General features: G+C 35.8%; 1 protein-coding gene across 9 annotated transcripts in view; it reads right to left on the bottom strand.

Moving 5' to 3' along the window:
- LOC132696963 (basement membrane-specific heparan sulfate proteoglycan core protein) overlaps nt 1–22,388 on the bottom strand; it is a 571,468-nt gene that overhangs the window by 76,137 nt on the left and 472,943 nt on the right. For 8 of the 9 annotated variants that reach the window (XM_060662152.1, XM_060662157.1, XM_060662158.1 and 5 more), the window contains 15 exons: nt 18,240–18,374; nt 15,587–15,709; nt 15,309–15,530; nt 11,981–12,271; nt 10,872–10,931; nt 10,728–10,742; nt 9,905–10,132; nt 9,704–9,775; nt 8,858–8,965; nt 8,555–8,800; nt 6,005–6,408; nt 5,623–5,931; nt 3,605–3,931; nt 3,410–3,555; nt 1,648–1,849 (listed from right to left, as the gene is read on the bottom strand). In XM_060662152.1, the coding sequence (XP_060518135.1) occupies nt 1,648–1,849; nt 3,410–3,555; nt 3,605–3,931; nt 5,623–5,931; nt 6,005–6,408; nt 8,555–8,800; nt 8,858–8,965; nt 9,704–9,775; nt 9,905–10,132; nt 10,728–10,742; nt 10,872–10,931; nt 11,981–12,271; nt 15,309–15,530; nt 15,587–15,709; nt 18,240–18,374 (2,888 nt within the window). The remainder of the gene's footprint in view (nt 1–1,647; nt 1,850–3,409; nt 3,556–3,604; nt 3,932–5,622; nt 5,932–6,004; nt 6,409–8,554; nt 8,801–8,857; nt 8,966–9,703; nt 9,776–9,904; nt 10,133–10,727; nt 10,743–10,871; nt 10,932–11,980; nt 12,272–15,308; nt 15,531–15,586; nt 15,710–18,239; nt 18,375–22,388) is intronic. The other variant, XM_060662160.1, reaches the window with a different exon arrangement.

Genomic DNA, 22,388 nt, shown 5'->3' with positions numbered 1-22,388 from the left:
ATAATGTTTACTATGGAAGAGAAAATTTATATTGTATGTTATTTATTAAGAAATAAAAGTGAAGCATAGAAACTGCATGGATAAATTGCCATTGCAGCGAAAAAACATTTAACAAAATCTATCGTCAGATACCTAGTCAAGAAAAGCCGCTAGTTATTGTATTGCAATTTGAAGACAGTCCGGAAACAACCACCATGCAAGCATCTTTGAATCTCAATATTAAAAGAACAACGCTGCGACGTTGCCTCCGATTTAATAAATGGAAGTTTGTGAAGGTGCAATATTTTAATGGATTGAAATTTACAAGAAAATATTTTTGATGACATAATATGGACTGACTAATTCAGTGAAAACCGAAAAGCAAGAAAAATGTCATTGAAATTAACAAATCGATCGTAGGCGATCCAGAAAAACTAAATTTTTAAACCAGTATTTTTTGAAGGTAATTTAAATTCCAGGCGGTATCATCAATTGCTGCGAAATTGGTGATTTAATACTAGCGGAAACACGAGGAAATTTACTTTGGCAACAAGATGGTACTCCTTACCGTTATAGTCCTGTCATAGTATCTTGAAGTATGTACAGGGAACGAATTGGTCAACACACTAAATTTTTTTATGGGGTACTTTTAAAGATCTAGTGCAACCACAGAGACCAAATACCTAAAGGACTTCAGTATACATACATTTCATATATTGCCCAAAATGGAGGTCATATAGAACATCTTCTTAAATAATTGTTGATTGTTCTAATAATGTTGGAGAATCCTTAATAGATGTTTTTTAAGTTTTTAACTTCCATTTTATAAATCATTTGTTTTTAATGGGGGCACTAATACTTCATCAAAATTCATAATTAAATGTATCACGTATATTCATTTTTTACAGTCATTGCTCGAAAATGTGCTTTGTAAATCATTTTGGAGAATAATCTCCATACTGAAGATAATGACCAATAATTCAGGTGATTTTTAGACTCCTAATATTATATATAGTTGAATTCGTTTTTCAGTAATCTATCTAGACGTAGCCTAATATACTTGGGTTTGCAATGAAAAAAAAATTGGAAACTGATAATGCGTCAACAATGTGAATTTTTTTTTAATTTAAAATGCAAGTTTTGCGAAGCGAATCTTTTTTATACGCAAATATTGAAACACTTAGAAAAATCAGTTTACAAATCGGGCCAATAATGAAGATGAACGTCAATTATTTCGAAACGCTGCGTTTAAATACTGTTATATATACATTGCTGAACACCTCCTTCTAAATCAATATTTACATACATTTGAAATAACTCTAGTATATAATAAATGAAAGTCAAATTAATTTTAACAACTTTTGTATTTAACTTTTTGTTCAATCTCTTCTAGTTCTTTGGATAAGGCAGTGGTGCCTCATAAACGGGTCACCCTCTACAGTGTAGACGATAAGCAGAAATGTAATGTTGCCGAGTTTATTTTTAATATAACGCTTCAAGGAAGTTTGCGGCAACATTCCATCTTCATCTTAAAGGTGTCTTAATTTTTGTGTGTAGGGAAAGTTCACTCACCGATAATCGATTGAACGCGCAACGCACAGAGAGCAAAAAATAAGGGTTACATTTTTAATCGAATCACACTTACATCGTACAATTAGGATGACATACCTTGCACACACATCTACCGTCAACGTCGGTCCCGGTTGATCCTTCGATGCTGCAGTGACTCTCCGGGCGACAAAAATCTCCCGTCACTAAGGGGTTGCCCGAATAACCCCTGTCGCATTGTTCGCATCTTAGACCGACGTAACCTGCTTGGCAGTCACAGACTACGTTTCCGTCGGATCCGAGGTGACAGGTCCGAGCGAATCTAAAAGCCAATTATAGGTACGTCTATGGTGCAAATGTCATGGTAATACGTCTTCCCAAAATTTTTAAATTGTCTATTACTTATTTATTTAGACGTTTCAACAGTACAATTTAGCAATGGCAGATCAAAATTCTAAAAAATATTACCCAAAGACTTATAGGCCCTAGTAACAAGTTATCGCAACCCTGCAATGTGTAAACCACAAAAAAAACTGTTTTCACTACCCTACAATAAGAAAAAAAACTACAATTTCAACTAAAAAAAAAAGATAAAAAATAATGTTGAAGCACAGAAGAATATGAATATTATTAGAAAAATCAATGTTCATAAACCGAGTTCACCATTCCGTAGGTTGGAGAAAAAAGCATTACATTCGTTTTAGCCTTAGATAAATAGAAGCAATTTCTGTTGAACCTTGATAATACTTTAACTAGAGAAAAAATAAATTATACAAAAAAAAATATATAAATTAAGCACACAGTAGTGTTGTAGACGTCTTTGTTGTAGTGTTGCTGAATTCGAATGAAATCCGTATACTATGAAAAAATTGGATAGATGCCACAAGTTTTAAATTGAAGATATCTTACAATTTTATTTTTAATTCTTCCAATTTCTTCCATAAAATATTAATAATTCTTAATCCAAGTTGCAGTATTCCAAATTCTACCTGACATAGAAATGATGTAACATTTTAATTATGTTGGGATATCCCACGACCTTGCAATGGCTGATCAGCAATTTAGAGGCTTTGTTTATTTTTTTTCAAAATGGTTTAAAAATGTAACTTTGAATCGAGGTGCAGGATATTACTCTTACTGTAGGCTCCTTCACACCATATCATAAACTGGCTTGCATTCTACTCGGTACCTTCCTATTTACTGTTTGAGGGGGCGGAGCTAAAGAGCGAACATGAACGTGGTCTGAAATGAATGATTCCCATATTGGTTGAAAGACCTGAGTCTCCGTTGAGATTGTTTGGTTGTCTAGATTTCAGTAGGCCGGAAAATATCGCTTGGTTAAAAGATAATGAAAAAGACTTAGTACAAATAAACTTAGTAGCAGTTATCGAACTCCAATCTGATACCAGAAATCAAATCTGATAATCATTAGAAGTCTCTAGACAACCAAACAAACTGAAAAGCGACTCAGGTCTTTACCTTTTACTAAATGGCAATCATCCGAAATAATGTTGACGTCCCTCCCTTAACTCCGTCTCCCTCAAACAATATTTAAGCAGTTACAGAGTAGAACCGGCACAAGAGGACTCCAGAACATTGATAAATAGTATTTGTTTATTTATTTGTATTATTTATTGATGGGTGATTATTTAAGGCACTCAGATATTCATATTTAAACTCACACTTCACCGCGATAACCACACATCGAAAGTCACACACCTTACTGCTCATTGTTTTACATCTCATCTGCAATACTCCAAGTTAATCAGTTTCGCATAACTTTTTATATAATTTTTTTTTCATTCCTCCAACATCATTCATAAAATCCACAGCACTCTTGTTGTCCATTCAACCTATATACCACAAACACGATTTTACTTACTGGTTACTGGGGTTCGTGTGCGGACACGGACAAATCTGACAGTCGGTGCCGTCGTAGTAACTACCCTGCGGACATACCGGCGGCTCCCGATAGCATTGACCGAGCCATGGTCCAGATTCGTGTCTCACGTACCCACTTGCGCAGCTCTGGAAATTAACATACCACATATCCGTCCACCAAACGATGAGATTCTACCTCGCAGGAGAAACCAGTGTAGCCAACAGGGCAGGAGCACTCCTCGACGTAGTTTGCCGTACCCAGCCCGCTGTCCGGTTTCGCGGCGGAATCCATTTCGATATTCGACAGGGTGGTATTGAGGATGCCCTCGTTGTATTCGAGCTTGATGAGTATGTTGGTTACGTTTTCCAGGGCCATCATTATTTCTTCACGCGTCGCGGGATGTTGCGGCGCCCTATCCGATTTGATAATCCAATCGCCGTCGAAGAATCTCACCTGCATGGTGGTCGTACCATATGGTTGAGGAGATTGCCTGGACTCGTGCAGCAGCACATAGTTGTTGCCCTGATTACAGATTACTCTTTATCGTTTGTTTCTATACCTATGGGGTATTAGTATAAAGTATCGCAGAATTTGTGGTAATGGTGACTACGGACGATACCTGTTTACTTTGGAATGCGTTGGTGAATGAGTCTCTCTCTCTCTCTGAACCAGAAGAAAGGATTCCTCGATCTCAACTAATTTTTTTTACTTTCAATTCTGCCTTTAATAGATTGCCAAGAGAGGCTTAGAATAAGAACTTGACCATAATCATAACATACAATAAATCCTAAATCCATTAATACATTTTAAGTACGTCTAAGGATACAAGTATATATTCAATGTGGTTATATTAAACATGTTAATTATGAATCACAAAGACAATTTCTAACCATTTGGGATGTTTTTCTAATAATTGAAAATAACTAACACCTTAAGAAAACATTTAGAAACAACGAAACACAAACTGTCCCTTTTGACGTCCTCCGTGCTTGTAAAATGAAACGCACAGAATGTCCTGCACATGCAAGGAATCAAAGGCTACAGTTTATCTGAGTTTACGGTCTCTCATTTTCACATGACACTTGTGACAAGGGGAGAGAGCTAGTTTTACCAGAAAATATGGAGATCGGTAACGATCAGGTTTTATTTGAAAAGCATCTTAGTTTTAATAAAGCCAGTAACGCTAACGCCGTCTATAACGGTACTACTCGTTGTCATTAGCATCTATCGTTTATTTTTCGTCTTTTTCGTCTGTTCCTTTTTACGGTAGCTAACGTTAACGATTGTTGTTGCTAAGTTTGTCATTGGATGTCACCTTAAATTTAAGTTATTAAATTGTGGCGTTTTTTTTTGTTTAGACCCAAACGTCTTGATTGCATTGTTTTACGTTTAGACAGATTTAAGGCAAACCGATCTTTTTACTTGGTTTCATTGAGTATTTATTGGATTTATCTGATAATGCTCGAACAAGGCAAAACGTATTCCCTGCTTTGGTCATACATAGCTGATACTTTAGACCAGATTATTTTTTGTTTCTCTGACATTTATTATCTACAATAAGATATCAGTTTTTTCCTAAATAAACTATTTTGAATTACTTCAATTTGGGTGAATGCGAATAAGGATTGTGCACAAGCAAAACATATTACATTACATTTTAAAATTGATTTAATCAAGAATATCTTGAAATTTGTGTTTTCCGTCGCACAAATTGTGAAGCGAATGCGAATAGAACAAGGACATGCCTCAAGCTAAATAAATTTTGTTTGGTATTGGGCAAAAAATATATAACACGTCCAAAAAAATATTTTTAAAAAGCATATTAACACCCTGCTTAAAATTTATTAGGTCAAAAAAATTCTGAAATTTTTGTTTTGTCTCGCAATGTAAGGCAAATTAGTTCGAATGGTTTTTCTAATAGACCCTTTTATTCTTTACCAACACGCTATTAAAATGATGCAATTATGACTCTCACCAGACCATATATTGCGAAACAAATGTAAATCGAAAACTACGTTCCACAAACAAAACATATGCTGGTTCAGTTTTGTGTAATAAATAAATAAAACATTGCAAAACATATTTTTTAGTGTGAGTTGAGTCAGTTAACTCAGAGGGATAACTTTTCAGTTGTTCTTTTAATTGTTTTAAATTTATTGGTTAATAAAATTAATCGATGACATAATAAATCTAAAATCCGGTTTCCCACTTACGGTGAAAATAACGTCGGGTCCTGGAAGAGGTCGACCTCGGTTTCCGTGGGCTACGCTGTAACGCAGATAACCCCCGTAACTTTTCAGCTGATTGCCGTGGTAATTCTCCGGCAGGGCGAAATAGGGAACCACGTCGGGCTGTATCAGTTCGCCGTAACGTTGGAGCGAAGAGTAGACGCCATTAGCGCCGACGGGCTGAAGATGAGGCTGCGCCCCCTTGTAGATTGGTTCATCCCTAATGTCGACTACTCCCGTGTAGGGATCGACTCGAGCACCCAACAACTTTAGGACATCAAAAGGCGGCTGGAACTACAACAGATTAAGATTGGGCATGGAGAATTGAACAAATCACCCAATTATCATAAAGAGCGGTTGACGGTACCTGAAACACGAACAAGTCCGCAGATCTGCAGCTGGTAGTGTGTCCGAAACAGAAACACTTGATGCATTCGCTTTCCAATCGGGCGTCCACGTTGAAATATCCTGATCTACAGACGGATTCTTGGTTGACGATCAAAATGGTGTCCGGTACTGCGAACGTGGTGCCTCTGGTGTTGATCGCTTCGCAGGAATACGCGCCCTGATCCTCAACTTGGATATCCTCGCAAACCAGGACCCCTTCGCCGTCATTGCTGCGTGTTTTGCATTTGGGAGGGATGTGGCCCCAGTTCAGGCGCCACACGATTTGCGGGGTGGGCACGCCCACCGCTCGGCATGATATCTCGAACGTTTGTCCGGTTTGGAGTTTTACCATTTGAGGCGGAGGTCGCGAGACCACTGGTTTAGCTGAGACAATAAAAAATAATTATTCCTATTCGCTTGTTTTTAAATCTAATAAATTTTGGATAGCTTTAGCCAAGAGATTTCACCAGTTTAATAATTTATAAAATTATGATGAGAGAAAAACGTTGCGAAGCATCTGAGTCCTCGTTTTGATTTATTGACATAATTGAGTGAAGATAAAATCGGTCACCAAAGGGTCTTGAGAATAAACAGGAGAAGATGATTTTGAACATAGAAAAACAAGTAAAAAAATGGCAAGAATATATAACCGGATTGTTTAAAGAGGGCAAGAATCATTTGCAAATAACTGGTGATGACCATTGCATTAATTATAGGTCAACAAGATCAGATGACACGTGCACGGAAACGAAAAATAATCGGAGCATAGGCTTAAAACGCTCACTATAGTATACAAATGTACAGTACTGGAAAAATACCATCAGAATGTTTTAAACAGACTTTTAGAACAATTTATAAGAAAAACAAGCCCAAAAAATATTGTTACTATAATCGAATATAACTATAGTCCATGTTATAAGAAACCTTATAGTAAAATGGAGAACATTCAATTTGGATCCAGGAATTGTTTGGCGCTGTTTAGTACACAGGTATTAACTATCGTCGGGATGTAAACTATCACGTTTACCTGTGTGTACAGATTTGAATTGAAGTCAGACATAACAAAAGCAAATAAACGGTTAGGAGATCGACTATCAGAAGAAGCCAGATCAAGCGAGATAAGAATACGTCCTGTCTCCGTTAGGATGAATGAAAAATAGAATCCAATACATGAATTTGCTAACCGAATAACCAAATCAGAATTCTCCAATATTATGTTCCTGTATGGAGTTGAAGCATGGATGGTCATAGAAGCTTTACTGAAGAGAATAGAAGCATTTGAATACTTTGGGCATGTTACGAGACAGGAAAAAAATACAGTCTACTACAGTTCATAATCCAGGGGAAAATTAGGGGGAAAGGAAGTGTAGGACAAAGAACAACATAATATCTTGGTTGAAAAACCTCAGATTCTGAAATGGACAAAACGATAATAACTGTTCTAATAGCCGACCTCAGGACAACTATTGAATCGATCATAACACTTGCAAAAGAAGAAGATAAAATGCGAAACTAACAATCATCAGCCATTGCGAAGCTTTGATGAAATACCTGACCGATGAGCTTCAACGAAACGACTTGGCGTGAGATCGTTGCTAAGAGACCGTATGAAGAGTTCTTACGCGACGATGATCCAATGCTTCGAGGGATGTAATGCACATCTTCAACAAATAAGTGATGGATCGATTCAACTAAATTTAAAGTCATCGCAAAGCAGGAACAGCGATTTAGTGACAGCCCCCTTGTAGTGATTCAAGAAACTTTGCCAAGCGACTGAGTGAGCTGTCGCCGTTAATCGACTTGATCCACTGCAAACCGACTCAGTGACGAATTATATCGTAGCGATTCCAGAAGCACCCGTCACAAAGCGACTATAAGTTACTAAGTTGCTAAGCTGCTGATCAACAACCATGGTGAAGCGACTAAGCTGTTGCAATGCAAATCAGCTTTGTTCAAATAACTGGGCGATGACCGTGCGAACTGCACTCGAGAAGCGACAATTCAATGCATGACGGGATGAAATCAAATGAGAGGTAGTCCGATTCAACTGGATTTTGAGCACGACAGTCACTTTGAGCGAAGAATAGGTGCAATTTATTACGCGGAAAGTCATCTCAAAGATCAAAGTAAACCATGGGCTACTGTGTAAAAGGCTTTTATTAAATATCTGCGCGATGATCTTAAGCGAAACGACTTGGCAATAGATCGTTGCTAAGTGTGTGAGAGCTATTGCGAGGCGCTGATCCAGTGCATCAACTGCTGCAATGGTAACTTTCAATCGGAATAAAACGACTAAGAGATGAGCGAATTGGGACGCGACTGAGCGAACGATCCACGCTAAGCGAATTCATGAAATACGAACCGCCGTCTCGTTGCGATTCAAGAACTGAGCGAAAATGGTCTGGTAAAAAGAATATTGCGAACGACCGTTGCTAAGTGGTCGACCAGTGGCACCGAGAACCGGTTAGACGGTGACCTGCAGCGATTGAGCTACAAGTGACGTAACGATGGAGTATAGCGTTCTACTTACCACACCCGATTTCGTCGCTTCGGTCGCCGCAGTCAGGTTCTTCATCGCAGTGGAACGCTTTCGGTATGCAAAGACCGTCTCGGTGACACCTAAACTGATGCGCGCCGCAGTCCGACCCGGGGATGGTTCGCGCGCATCCCGCCTCGTCAGAACCGTCGCCGCAATCGTCTTGGGCGTCGCAGACCCACGTTTTGATGACGCACTTCTTGTTGTCGCACTTGAACTCGTTAGGTTCGCATTGTAAGCCTACGGAACATTCGGTTAATATCGGAAGCTATGCAGCTTACACGGGTAGCGACGTACTACATCGGCTTTCGTCTGATCCGTCGGTACAGTCGTATCGGCCGTCGCATACTTGATTCTTCGAAATGCAGTCGCCGTTGGAACAAGTAGACTGGTTCAGTCCGCAAGCTGTGGGTACGGGACGCGGTAGAGGGTCAGCTATAATATTAGTCACGCTGTAGCGAATCCCGAAAAACTGAAAGTCCTCAGATAAAAGTTAACTCATTTACATATAAGCAACTCTTAGAACATTGATTAATTTATTATAAATTCCACGACAAATTTTTTAATAAAAAATGCCGATCTGAATTATAGGTTTGCTTGTAGAAAAAATAAGAGGAATGTTGGAAGGCGTCATAGCGAAAATTCAGTTAAAAGGATAAAAAAATAAAAATTACAATAATAATAATAAAAAAAGAATTTTTGAAAAACCAGAGTTGAAATTCAATAGCTATATACTTACAAACCAACTTTAGTCAAAATCTTTAGCGTTTGACGCTTTTCGGCGATGAAACGCTAAAGTACACCATCGAGCCAACCGTTGTAAATAGTTCAAATAATCAATAAAACCTTTAGAATGCAATTGAAGCCCCAAGTACCTTGAATTGCTTCCGCAATTACAAAATCATCGCAATGATCAAATGATTGTTATTTCGGAGAGTGACTATACTCAGAACTGTAGAGGGTCGCGCGATATGTATTGCTATTGTATTAATTTCTAGCGACCCTCTCAATACACATTCAATATTCAGTAAAATAGTTAATACATGTTTTGTTAGCATTACTTACCAATATCGAGCAACGAAAGCCGCAATAACGAACGAATAGATTAAGAAAAGGAAATACTTATGGTAATTAAAAATATACCTGTTCCGTGGTACTCTGTATCTAATGGCGCCAAGTTTCCGTATTTCAAAATTGACGACTGAGTTTTCTTGCCTTATGGAACCAGCGGGCAGCAATTTATTAAGTAAACCTATTAGCTAAACCCCAGCACTAAATGTTTTCCCAAATCCCAAATCCGTCCGCCGTTACCAATAAGAAGTTAGTCAGTTTATATAATCTCACCTTTTTCCACGTGCAATTGAACAGCCACTTGAGCCCCGGGAGTTCTGGGAGGGTAGCCCACCGCCGAGCACACGTAAGTGCCGCCATGTTCCAATCTGATGTTGGGCATTTCCAAGCGACCGTTGATGTCTCTCGAACCGGGCGGTAATGGTTGCCCGTTGGCCCTAGTCCATTGGACTCTAGCTCGAAGTGGTCCCTCGTCACGGCATTGGAACACAACTTCCCGGTCTATAATCGCGGAAACGGCAGTTAGCGAAGTTAGGAGCAGGCTCGCATCAAGATTTATTAGTAAAAGGTATTAAAATGTTCAAGCCGTTTCAATGTTAACTTTAATAAATTTATGAATATTGTGTGAATAACTCACAATCAGCCAATACGTTAAGTATGAATGATTTAATATCCTTTACCATGATGGAAATCAATGACATTATATTCGAAAGAGAAGCCCTGAATATCTGAGACAATAATATATCGACCCCATTCTAAATGTTTCCACATTTCCAATGTATTTTTCAGAGTAAAATTTGTTGCGACTTTTGACGATTTGAAACCACATATATCCCAAAATAGGTAGAGAGTTGTTTAAAACGCAAGAATGGTTTTATGGTGGACAGCCAATTGTTTTTTCACTGTTTGATCACTGACTTCTCTGTTTGATGATGTCATTGTTACAGGCCATATAAGTAAAATGTATTAAATAATAACGACGCTAAGAATGTAAATTAATATCGTTGATGGACGATGGTCGAAAACACAAACCAACCGATGTAGCGTGATCAATTTCGCCTGCAATCCCCCTTTATAACGGGAAAGCTTTACTCACCCAGTTTATAAATGTCTGCTCCAGAAAACACATAGGGACAAGACAAAAACAAATTAGTTACTGGTGCATATATATAGAAAGGAGATTCCGATTGTGTTAAAACAAGTTTAAACATTTTTTTGTGGATTTCGGATCTGTACTCACTTTCTTTGATTTCCTGTTGTGATGGATACGTTTTAAGGAGGAGGCCGTCGGAAGTTCCAACTGAAAAAATATTCGGACTTAGTCAGTGTTTCGTAATTGTCCGTAATTTTTGATAAAACATTAAACAATTTTAGTTTTTATATTAATCGTAATTGTTCAATATACAAGACAAAGTATAACATGCGTGTTATACATCCAATTCGTTCCATTTAAATATATCAAATTTCGAAGGAGCGCAATTAAAAGTGATGTATAAAATAATAATTATTTAATTTCATTTCACTTGATTATTTCAAACTTAAAGATTAAAGGTAATCAAAGCGAACATTGTGTAGAATTTTCAATGAACAATTATATATTAAACATATTAGTTCTTTGTATGCAAAATCTGAAGCTCCTGAAAAAAATAAGGATAATCTATCAACTCTCGAAATTTTATTAAAAATAAGGAGCATACGCCAAAATGCATTATTAAATATAATTCGTATAACAATCCGTATTGGACCTACGTGAACCGCAATCTAGCTCGTCGCTCGTATCATACGGACAATCCACGTGTCCGTTGCATCTCAGCTCCATTCTTATACAGGGTCCGTTTTCGCACCTGAATTCGTTTCTATTACAACCTCCGCTCTTTCTGCCTAAATGGTGTTTCAAATGTTATAAATTACCTTAATCCTATCTAAAGTTCCAACTATTTTAATCTTGGGTTAACTTTGTGTTAATTATCAAAATATGACTGAGAGTTTCGTTGAGAAGAAACTATGTGTCTTTTTAAAATAATACCCGATAAAAACCTATTTTGAAGCTTTTCATTTTGCTAAAAGATAACATTTGACATTTATAATCTTTAAAAAATGTTTCCCTTTTCTGACCTGGCTCAATGTCATTCCTCTATGAAATATGCTATCCAATACTCTGTCGAAACTCATATCCATAATAGAAGATCTTGAACACTTTGTGTTCTATTCATGGAGTTCTTATTTAATCGACATAATAAGTTTCTTTCGTATTTGAAAAGGTGAAAATTTAGGCACTCTTGCTCAAGCCGTTGTGGAGTTATAACTTTTAAAATTTCGTAACAGAGAACAGAGTCGGTATCTACTTACTGCAAGATGACTCGTCGGACATATCGTTGCAATCGACGCGTCCGTCGCAAAGGCGATTCCGCTCCACGCATTGGTTTCCGCTTAGGCAGTGGACATAACCGTCCGGACAGCTGATCGCGTCCGGTCGTCCGGTCGGTCCTGGTGGCAAATAAGGACGGGTGGTTGTTTCGGGTGTAACGTATGGGCAATTATATTCGTCCGACCCGTCACTACAGTCGGGCGTCCTGTCGCAGCGTAAGTAGCCCTCTACGCATTGCCCGTTCGTACATTGGAACTTATCGCTGGGACAAGCTGTATACGAAAACGGGAACAAAAGAAACAAAAAAGAAAATAAATAAATAGAGACAAACGAAAATAAATATAACGGTGGTGCAGCATGCGAAAAATAACGCAATTAAATTCAAACAAAAATAAATGTAAAAGTAAAGCACACGAAAGGTGCAACGGTACTTTCAAAAAGTAATTTTGTAAGAAGTGACTAAAGAACATGTTGCATTTCTGACCTGATTTCATTATGGGATGCGATTCCCACTTTGGTTAGTTTTGGATACTGTCAACCAAACCTCCATTGGCTACTATAATACCATTTACAAATCTTCCGGACTTGCTGCTGATATTTCGCTAATCATCATACTGGCTACTTCCGAACTTAACTGAAACTTGTTAAACTGTTAAGATTGTTTGGTTGATTACTGAAATTTTTATGGATTCTTCGATTTTTGATTGGAAGAAGAACTGATTACATGATGTAACAATTTTAGTTTAATCGAATGATATTTGATGTCTGATTTCTTGGTTACGTTCGGCAATACTTCCGTGTTCTTCAAGTCTAGCTAATATTTTTCGCCTATCGAATGTTGTAAACTCCATTTTTAGATCTTTCAGGGGGTCAAAGTGACAATAAATAAACAACTGAAAAGTGTAGTTAGTTTTATAGCAGTTGAGAAGGTTGTTGTTAGTCACCATAGGCATTCTTGCGTGTCTCAACAATATATCCTTACCAGTACGGATTGTTGCGAACTTCTGGTGTATCAAAACGAATTTTGACTTTGTTGGATCGAATATCTTGATAGTTTCTGATAAGTGGTAAATCTAGTTTTTTTAATTTATAAGAACTAGTGATATGTTTTCAATGTAAGGAGGGTCCATAGCGTCACTTATGTGGTTGCTTTGGGGCTCATTAATATAACGCTTAATATCTCTAAAGCAGAAATTAATTGGGAGAAGAGCAGATGTGATTCTGAGTAAAGTGAATCAGGTTGGGACAGTTTTGTGGCACACGAGCGTTGATAACCGATGTGTGTAGCTTTTCTGTAAACTCAATGACCGAATGACTAATGACCCAACAAGAAAAATAATTAAATAGTAACATGTACATTAGGGTGTATAAGAAAAGTATCGCCAATGTACAGTCTACAGAAGCCGACCGGATGATTGGCGAAACGTCAGCAAGTTCGATTCATCAATCGACTCAGATTTGTGTGTTTCAATCAAGGCAGAGCTACTAGAAAGTTTAGAAAGAAGACTACAAAATCTATATCTTACTACATTGTTTAAGACTCTATCAGGTTTATTATTTCTCAAAATGATAATACTGACTGATTTGTGATTTTGTGGGCATTTACTACTATTCTAAAGTCATTTTGCTAAATTTCGTGTTTTTTTTTAAATTTTGTATCCGTGTATTGTATTTCACCCTGTTTAATAGTTTATAATATTATTTAAAAAAATAACGAAATTAAATCGTGCGATGCATATAACGAAAAAAAAAACATCTAGAGAAACAATTATAGAAAAGACAACATTATATATACATTTACACGAGACTTTGTTACACATCGAATTCTAGGACTATATTCCGCAACTCCTACTGGAAAGAAAAAATTACCACATTTATATTTAATTTCTACATTCACTGCTCTCTACGCAATTCTATGGCAATATAATGTAAAAAGGTTCTCTAATAATAGTATCAAATTTGGTATAAATATTACCAAATCGATAATAGTTCAAGTATTTACTAGCAGAACCTTTCGTCGCAAAAACAACACAGTAAAAAATACACAAAATTTATACTGTGGTTGCTCTAACCGAGGCAATTCTGTTCGTCTGAAAAATCTCTGCAGTCATAGAAATTGTCGCATCTGAATATGATGTCTATGCAGGCGCCATCTTTGCATCGAAACCAGTCGGGCTCTTCGCATGCCCCTGACCGGATTGGCCAGAAAACAACATAATTTCATTTTAAAAACGTATGTCGGTCACTTTGAAATACAACAAAAAGTGCGGGACGCTTCGAAATTTATCACAAAACTATTGACCCAGAATTTCGAAATGCCCCGTATAACTTCGTAACCAGGAGTCGACGATGGAGAAAAAATTTGGTGACTATTTTGAAAGTGTTCTGCGAATTAGTGGCACCCTCAAAGCTATCCAAAAAATAAGTGCAACCTAATTTTTAATAATAAGTATTAAAAATGGGTAATGATGTCAAAACGTAGTAACGTCAGCTATGAGATCATTTGATCCCCTTCGAAAAATAATAAGATGAATATCAACAATAAGAACTAAAATTTCACATTTTCACGAAATTATATATATATATATATATATATATATATATATATATATATATATATATATATATATATATATATATATTCACATGACAATTGTTTTGACAACACCGTGTCTTAATCAAATGTCATATTTACAAACTAATGACAATAAAATCTTAATTAATGTTGTGAGAATTTACGTTTAATAATGGAGAGGTATTTAAATCTAATTGGTCGTTAAGCAATACATATTTAATGTCTCATTTTGTTAAGGTCCATGGCTTCCAATAAATTTAATTTTCTACTTTTTGTGGCTGTGTGTAAAATATCAAAATTGTCGTCAAAAATGTGTTTTTCTGTGTTTAAGTGTGTAGTATAATTAGAATATAGCCTATTGTTTTTAAACTCTCTTTTATGTTCGTTAATGCGTTTCTTGAAGGATCTACCTGTTTGTCGAATATAAATTTTGGACACTTCGTTTTATTGTTTTTTAAAAATTTTCCTATTGTGTTGTTAGTTCTGAAAGCTATTTTTACACCACATTTTAACAAATGTTTTGAAACTTTTTCACTGGGTTGTCCTATATATGCAATTGTTTAAAATTGTTCGTGTTCTGTGTTAGGTTTCGGATGAATAGAGTTTACTGTTGTGTGGATTTGTATTTTATTTATAATTTTATAGATAATGGACGGATTGTAGCCGTTGTTCAGTGCAATTTGTTTAATGATATTCAGTTCTGCCGGTGTAGATACGTAACTGTACCAACTTACCACACTCTAGTTCGTCGGATCCGTCGGAGCAATCGCGTCTACCGTCGCAGCGCAGATGATTCGGCACGCAGTCGTTATTGTGACACCTAAACTCGTTGCCCTGACAAGCCCTGCGACAGTTTGCCTCGTCCGAAGCGTCCTCGCAATCGGGATTTCTGTCGCATACCCGGTCGGAGGGTATACAAACGCCGTTGTTACACCTGAACTCGTCCACTCTGCAATCTGATCGTAACGCGCAGACGTACGGTGTGCTCTTTGCGCAGCGATTCGACCCTTACCGCATCCGATTTCGTCGGTTCCGTTCATACAGTCTCGGTAGTTGTCGCATCTGAACGTGAGATCGATGCATTCTCCTTGGCCGCAATCGAACTGGTCGGCTCGGCAGGTTGTCGCCTGATTGCCTAAATCAAAACGAGGATCTTAAGCAGTTTCACGCGAGCACGAACGCGTAAAAAAAAGTCATCGATTTCAATTGCGAAAGCTCCGAGTCTAGATCCGTTAGCGTTTTATCAAACCATAAGGCCTCGATAAATGAATATGGACAATGCAGTAACTATCGGTGCCCAAGATAATAGTCAAGTTTCGTAAGTACAGCTACCACCACCACCATTTTTTGAAGGAGTTCTTCCAGTTCACAAAGCTGTTCCTTGGAAGGGCAGAGTAAATAAAAATCTATTCGCTGCGCTCTTTTGTTTGAATATATACTGGGTGTATCATCATAGAGCAGTCGTTGTACTTTGAAAATCAAGAAAAAAGTTCATATAAACGTATAGATCATCGATTGCGAAGTTATTTAAATTCACGGCTTGGTACGTTTTCAACTATTGATGTCATTTATATTTCTAGAACGCCAAAAGATAGAAAACTGAAAATAAACAAAAACAATTGTACACTGTATACTCTACACTGTATAATTCTTTAATCAATACAAAACGTAGCTGGGAACTTTTTGATATGACAATCAGGTTACTAAATAATTTGCAATTTCGCCTTTGATGTACGCAGGAGAAAGTGAAATATATCGCCTAATATATATGTAGTTTTTTAATTTCTTCTACATAGACTTTCGGAACTCAATATATCGTAATATTTCATATATTAAATGCGCGGGCGCTATTTCTATAGATTTGAATTTCACTTTTATTCTTTCTTCACTTTTATTAAACTGGGATATTGACTTCGACGCTGTTGACGTAGTAGACATTGTGGTTTAGAATTTAGAAAATTAATAGATAAGTTTGCACTAAACCGTGAGCTTGGGCCTTGAAATTCCCACAAATAGCAGCAAGTTTTGTATTTAAGGGATGTGTGGAGGATACTAGCTCAAGATTGTTATTCAAATTACAATCAAGATCATTTATCCAGTATTCATTCAAAAAATGATTTTCGGATATATCTAAAGTCTAAAGTTTGAGCTTCCTAAATACGTATTATATGGGGATACCAAGAGTAAGAACTCTTCAGGTATTGTAAATATGTTTGCACAACATTACTCATCAACACGTGTAGACCATGTTTGTAGGGATACTGTATTCAAGAAGTTTAAATTTAACTGGTTGTGATATGAATATTGTGGTAGTGTTTGTTTGTCTCGAGCAATTTGGATGACAACTTGGAATGTGAGATATGGAGTGTGACCTATTAAGAATCAGTTTTATAATATATATATAACAGGTGTTCCTACGCGGGCATAACATGGCTCTGTCAAGGGAAAATTTACCCAAACTAACCTTGTAATCAACATAGATCATTAAACTGCAGTTGAGAATAACTCTCAGGTTGACTCAGTTAGCACGAATTAAGTATAAGGTTGATAAGTGGACTACATCAAGAGGGTGTAAAATATAAAAATCTAATTCATTGTAAAAGTGATTTTGAACTACTACAATATGATCTGCATAATTAATCATTTTGGTGTGATTTAAAAACATCTTATTTGCCTGAATATATAGAAAGTGTTCATTCTATCAAGGACTGGGTGTAACATTCAGTAATCTTAAATTAGTTTGTCACATTGATATAGCATATAATAAGACTATGAAGCTACTAGGTTTTGTGCTGACCAGTTTAAGCAGTTTCTCGAATATTCACGTAATCAAGAGTATATATTGTGCAGTGGTCAAATAAATACCTAACCACAGATCTTATACTGTCTCATTTAAGAGAGTAGAGAAGTGTTTTTTTTACGTCACATAGCCTATGACATGCATATTCTGATGGAAAAAATCAACTACAATGACTGGCATACCCATTATTCAAAACTTGGAAATTCATAAAACATGTTTTGAGCTTTACTTTTCATTTAAGCGAATGAATAATCATGTTTCTTGTCCTGAACTCTGTCACCTGCAAGAAACACCAGACCAACACAGCTATGTGGTATTTCACATCATTGTACAAACTATGGGTATTTTTGTCCCGTCTCGAAATTTGCAGAGGAACTTATTAACTGCATTTGTTTAGGGTAAACTAAAAGCTGAAGTTTAAAAATTAAATTGAAAAAAATATGTTGCTTAGACATTTTATTATTGCATCTTGGTCAAATATGTATCTACTACTTGTTATTATTAGTAAATTAAAACATTGCTCGTCCGTTGATATATTATTATTATATTTTTTTAAATTTCGTGAAATTCTGAGTAATTACAAATTAGACTGAAAATTGTCTAAAAATGACGTAATATTAATAAAAATGTTTATATGAACTTTTACCTCTGAATGGTTTAATTGGAGCTTAATTAAAATCATACACCCTGTATATTTAATCCCTTGAAAAGCTAAATACTGTTCCACCATCTGAGGAAACAGACTATATAAAATACATGCGCTTGTATTGTCATCACGAAAACAATCGAACGTTACAAGCCCCCCCCCCTCCAGCCATTTTCGAAAGCGGCGCCCTCTCCAACACCACCAGCGAGTCCAACCTACTTTCGTTACGCGACTGAACCTCGGGGCATCCATCTTCATCCCGACCGTTGCTGCAATCCCTATAACCGTCGCATTTCCTTTCGATCTCCAGACACGTGCCGTCTTCGCAATCGAACTCATCGTTGAGACATCCCTCTGAATTTTAAATTCAATTTCAATAAAATTTTGTGCCGATATTTTTCGGGGCAGCATGCTGTTACGGACCGATTCCCGTAGGAAAACCGAGTTAGATATACGTTGGTGCACTCGTTATCATGCCGTTAAAAAGATTTCATGTGAGGTTATGCAACATAGGCGTCATTATATTGGTCGAACGTGTTTTATCTTCGTAGTTTTGGTCAAAATTAAGCAAGCTCAAAACACACCGGGGTGAAACTGATAGGCTTCCTATATGACCACTTGTTCTGCGTCCTGATTTTTGAAACTTGTGATAGATGAACCTACAAATCTTTACGAGCTGAATAGTCAGATATCTTTGGGTGTCAGTTTACTTTGGTGCCTAATATTAGAATACATTTTAATTTTATACGCAATAAGGTCTAAACGCTTAAGTGACCACCACTTAGGTCATATAATATATCATTGTTTATGTGTTTATGTCAGATATTAATTTTAGTTGACATTTCCATTATCCACGAAGTTATATTCAAAAATAAACTCAGAAATCAACTATATAAAAAAAGTTAAATAGAAAAGTTGAATGCTTTCGTCTAGATTTTTTAAAAGTTAGCATATATACAGTGTGTTCCGTAAAAATCGGAATTATTTTTTTTAGTTAATGCACAATGCTAAACAGGATTAAAATATAAAAATAAAAAAAATAACTTTTTAACTTTTTTTTATTAAATTTTTAATTAAATATATGATAAGAAATCTATCCATAATTAAATAATTAAGGCTCCGTTTTAGGGAAATTTGTTAATTTTGAGATAAAATTCAAGATTCAAGATTTGTCGGCTAGATGTAGGAGATTATACATACCCTGTCTTTTTGAAAAATTTAATAAATCTAGATGTAATTATACGATTTTTTCTATTTATCTCTTTCTTCTATCGCTCGTAGTTCCTATGGTAAGGGGGTAGAAAACATAATTTCGAACACCCTGTACAATCTATTCTATAATTTTGTAACCAAATTCTATATTATGACAGATTAATCAATTTTGACAGATTGTTTAGAAAAAAATATTTCCGAAGAAAAGTGGTATTACAGAGATAAGTTGCAATGGAAATAAAATTTCCCGATTTTCGACATATTCCGTATTATTTTAAGGACACGCGTAATATACTATTATTTAATGACTTAAATAGTATCTAACAATATTATGGCAAAATATTATTATAACTTTCGCTTGAATGTCAAAAACAAATGCGCTGCTTGAGAAAAATGCAAAGCGCAAAATAAACACCAGCGTAATATTGCATTATTAAAATGTTACGCCACGTGTTCCATTTTTCTTAGATTTAGTTCGGTACACTTTTTATTGCAGTTTTGGCTGAGAGCCTGAACCTGTCAAAACTAATAAACAATACCAAGACATCTTAGGGACGAGTCATGGAATAAAGATATTTCTTAAGATCATCCATAGCATAATTTACAATAAATGTGAGTCAAACGTCTCTGATACTTAGATGGCTCTGGTAGTGCTCTTTTTACAAGACTTGCAATGTACTATACTGTTTTGTACTATGCCAATTCATTTGATAGATGCCAACATGGAGAAATAATGGAAATTCAAAAAGCCAATATGGATAGAACTAGAGTACATTGAAACCGTGGATATTTGGTATTATTTACGACAGAACTGTGTGGCGTCGGCAAATATACATAACAAGAATAGACCTCAGTTTAAATTTCATTATGTGTTGTGAGTGTGGAGATTTGGACGATTTCAGAGTCATGTATTTGGAATTTGAATTTATCAAAGAATTCTTAAAATATCTTGAACGGACTGTATTAATAACCATCACCATAAGTATCACAACTTATGGTGATGATTAAGAAACGGGAACACTTTTGCCTTTATTACGAAGAATTACTGTAAAAGTGGAAGGCAGGAGAGGTCCAGGTCGCACGATAATTTCCTGTCCGGAAAAACTGCGTTGATGGTATAGTGTTACTTCCACCGAACTCTTTTGATATGCTGCCAACGAATAGTCATGACTATTGTAAACATCCAGATCGGATAAATCATCGGAAGAAGATTCTTGCGTAGGGTTGAGAACAAAACTATCAAAAATAATTTTTTTTTAGATAATATTGTCCAGTTTTTTATTATTTTATTTGAATGGCATATTTATGCTAAAACTATAAATAAAAGAATTGAAAGGAATAAAAAAGTCACTTCTAAGATTGTGTGACTTAGTTGAATGGTCCCGAATTGGATAGTTCGAATCAGTTTTTCTCTATGGATGAGAAATGGGTATGGTGAGTCTCAATGTATATCGTCTTGGCTTTTAGTGGACCCCCTGCCAAAAAGAAATTACGACCTTCATATTTAATGTTACTGGATAGTAACAGGTAAACAAGAAGTTTATAAACAAATCTGGCTACTTTCAAAAATGTCAATATTCTCGACAAAGAATATTGGCATTTTTGGAGATTTATGGAATGAAAAAAAAAAAGTAGCAATTTTAAATTTCATCATTTGGACAATAGTGATCAAGATAAACAGGAAAACCTAAATCTTTTATGAAAACAAGTTTTTTTTTCTGGTTTGGATAAGGTTAAAAAAAAGCTAGAAAAAGATAAAACCAATATAATTATTAGTAGCGATCTTCTCCATAGAGTTAGTTGTTTGGAAAATTGGATTCATATACCGCAAATAAAGTGGTATATGGAATCCCGGTGATTGCTTAGTTTGAGATTTAATAACCTTCAGGAAATGAAAAGTGTAATTCATGTCGGTTGTGTCCTTCTAGGACAACAAACCAAACGTCTGATTTTGGACCAACTTTTCATTTAATGTGTTCAATCAGGGCCTATCAGCAAGAATGGAATTTTAACTAACCCGTGCATGCACTGCAATTCCCGCAGGCTGAGAAAACTTAACCTTGACTTCAAATCCTATGACACATTTATAATAATATACCATTTGTCGACAGGTTCGTGATAAGAGACCAAATAATTGGTATTAGAATTATAATCATCGAGACAAATAAATATTGAAAATCTAACTTACTTTGGTTTTTCACCCAACCCGTTCATCAAAAGTTTATTAGGGTTACTTATACCTATTTCGAAACATATTTTAAAAAATTAGATTTTGTGATGGTACTTGGCTATGGAAAAATAAATTATTAAAGTTAGCATTAAAATTATTTGAAAAGGTACGGCCCGCTTTGCCCGAATTGGACTATCAACCACAAGCAGCATATGGAATTTGTTTTATTAATCAATATTTTTATTTTTTCGTAGTTAAGTTAAATCAATTTTTTTATTCTCTGAAACGCAAGAAGTTTCTTTCAATCTACTTAAATTTTATGTTGTTCATTGGCGGCAAATAGGAATCTACGTGACAGGTTCTCTCCAGCACTTTTTAATATTCACCGTGGAACAAATTGAAAATATGAGAATTTGAGTATTATTTCACATTAAATTTAAACTTTCTGGACTTTCTGGACTTGGTAACACTTAAAGTAACAGGGCGTTCATTCAAATCGAGTTTAGCGGCTTTCCAAATATGGATGTTTATGGTCTCATTTTGAACACCCTGTTTAAAAATAGAATCAAATGTTCAAAAATTAAAAAAATATTCCATTTTCGAAGATGGATACTGGATGCTGGATGTTTTTTTATTCAAAAACGGGTACATATAGGTATAGGATATAATATACAGAATATATTTAGAATTTCGCACGGAATCTTATAATATAATAATATGTTCCATTTGCAATAGGCAAGTTGACCACAACTTTAATTTTAATAAAATTTGAAAAAAGAAGTACAATTGGAACATCCAAATATGGAAAGGCAGGAAATTACATCCCATTAAACTTTCAATGAACGGGTTAGGTGAAACACCCTTTACAGCAAAGAAACTACATTTTCAACTTTAAAAGACACAACTGCAGATTTTGACAAATCGAGTTTAATTTATTCTATCTAATGTTTTATTTTCAATTGTATTGCTTTAGAGGAACCCAAGAT

Source organism: Cylas formicarius, unplaced genomic scaffold, assembly GCF_029955315.1.
Source record: "Cylas formicarius isolate icCylForm1 unplaced genomic scaffold, icCylForm1.1 PGA_scaffold_1__22_contigs__length_36826433, whole genome shotgun sequence".
NCBI lineage: Eukaryota > Metazoa > Arthropoda > Insecta > Coleoptera > Brentidae > Cylas > Cylas formicarius.
This window is presented reverse-complemented; position numbering and strand designations above follow the sequence as displayed.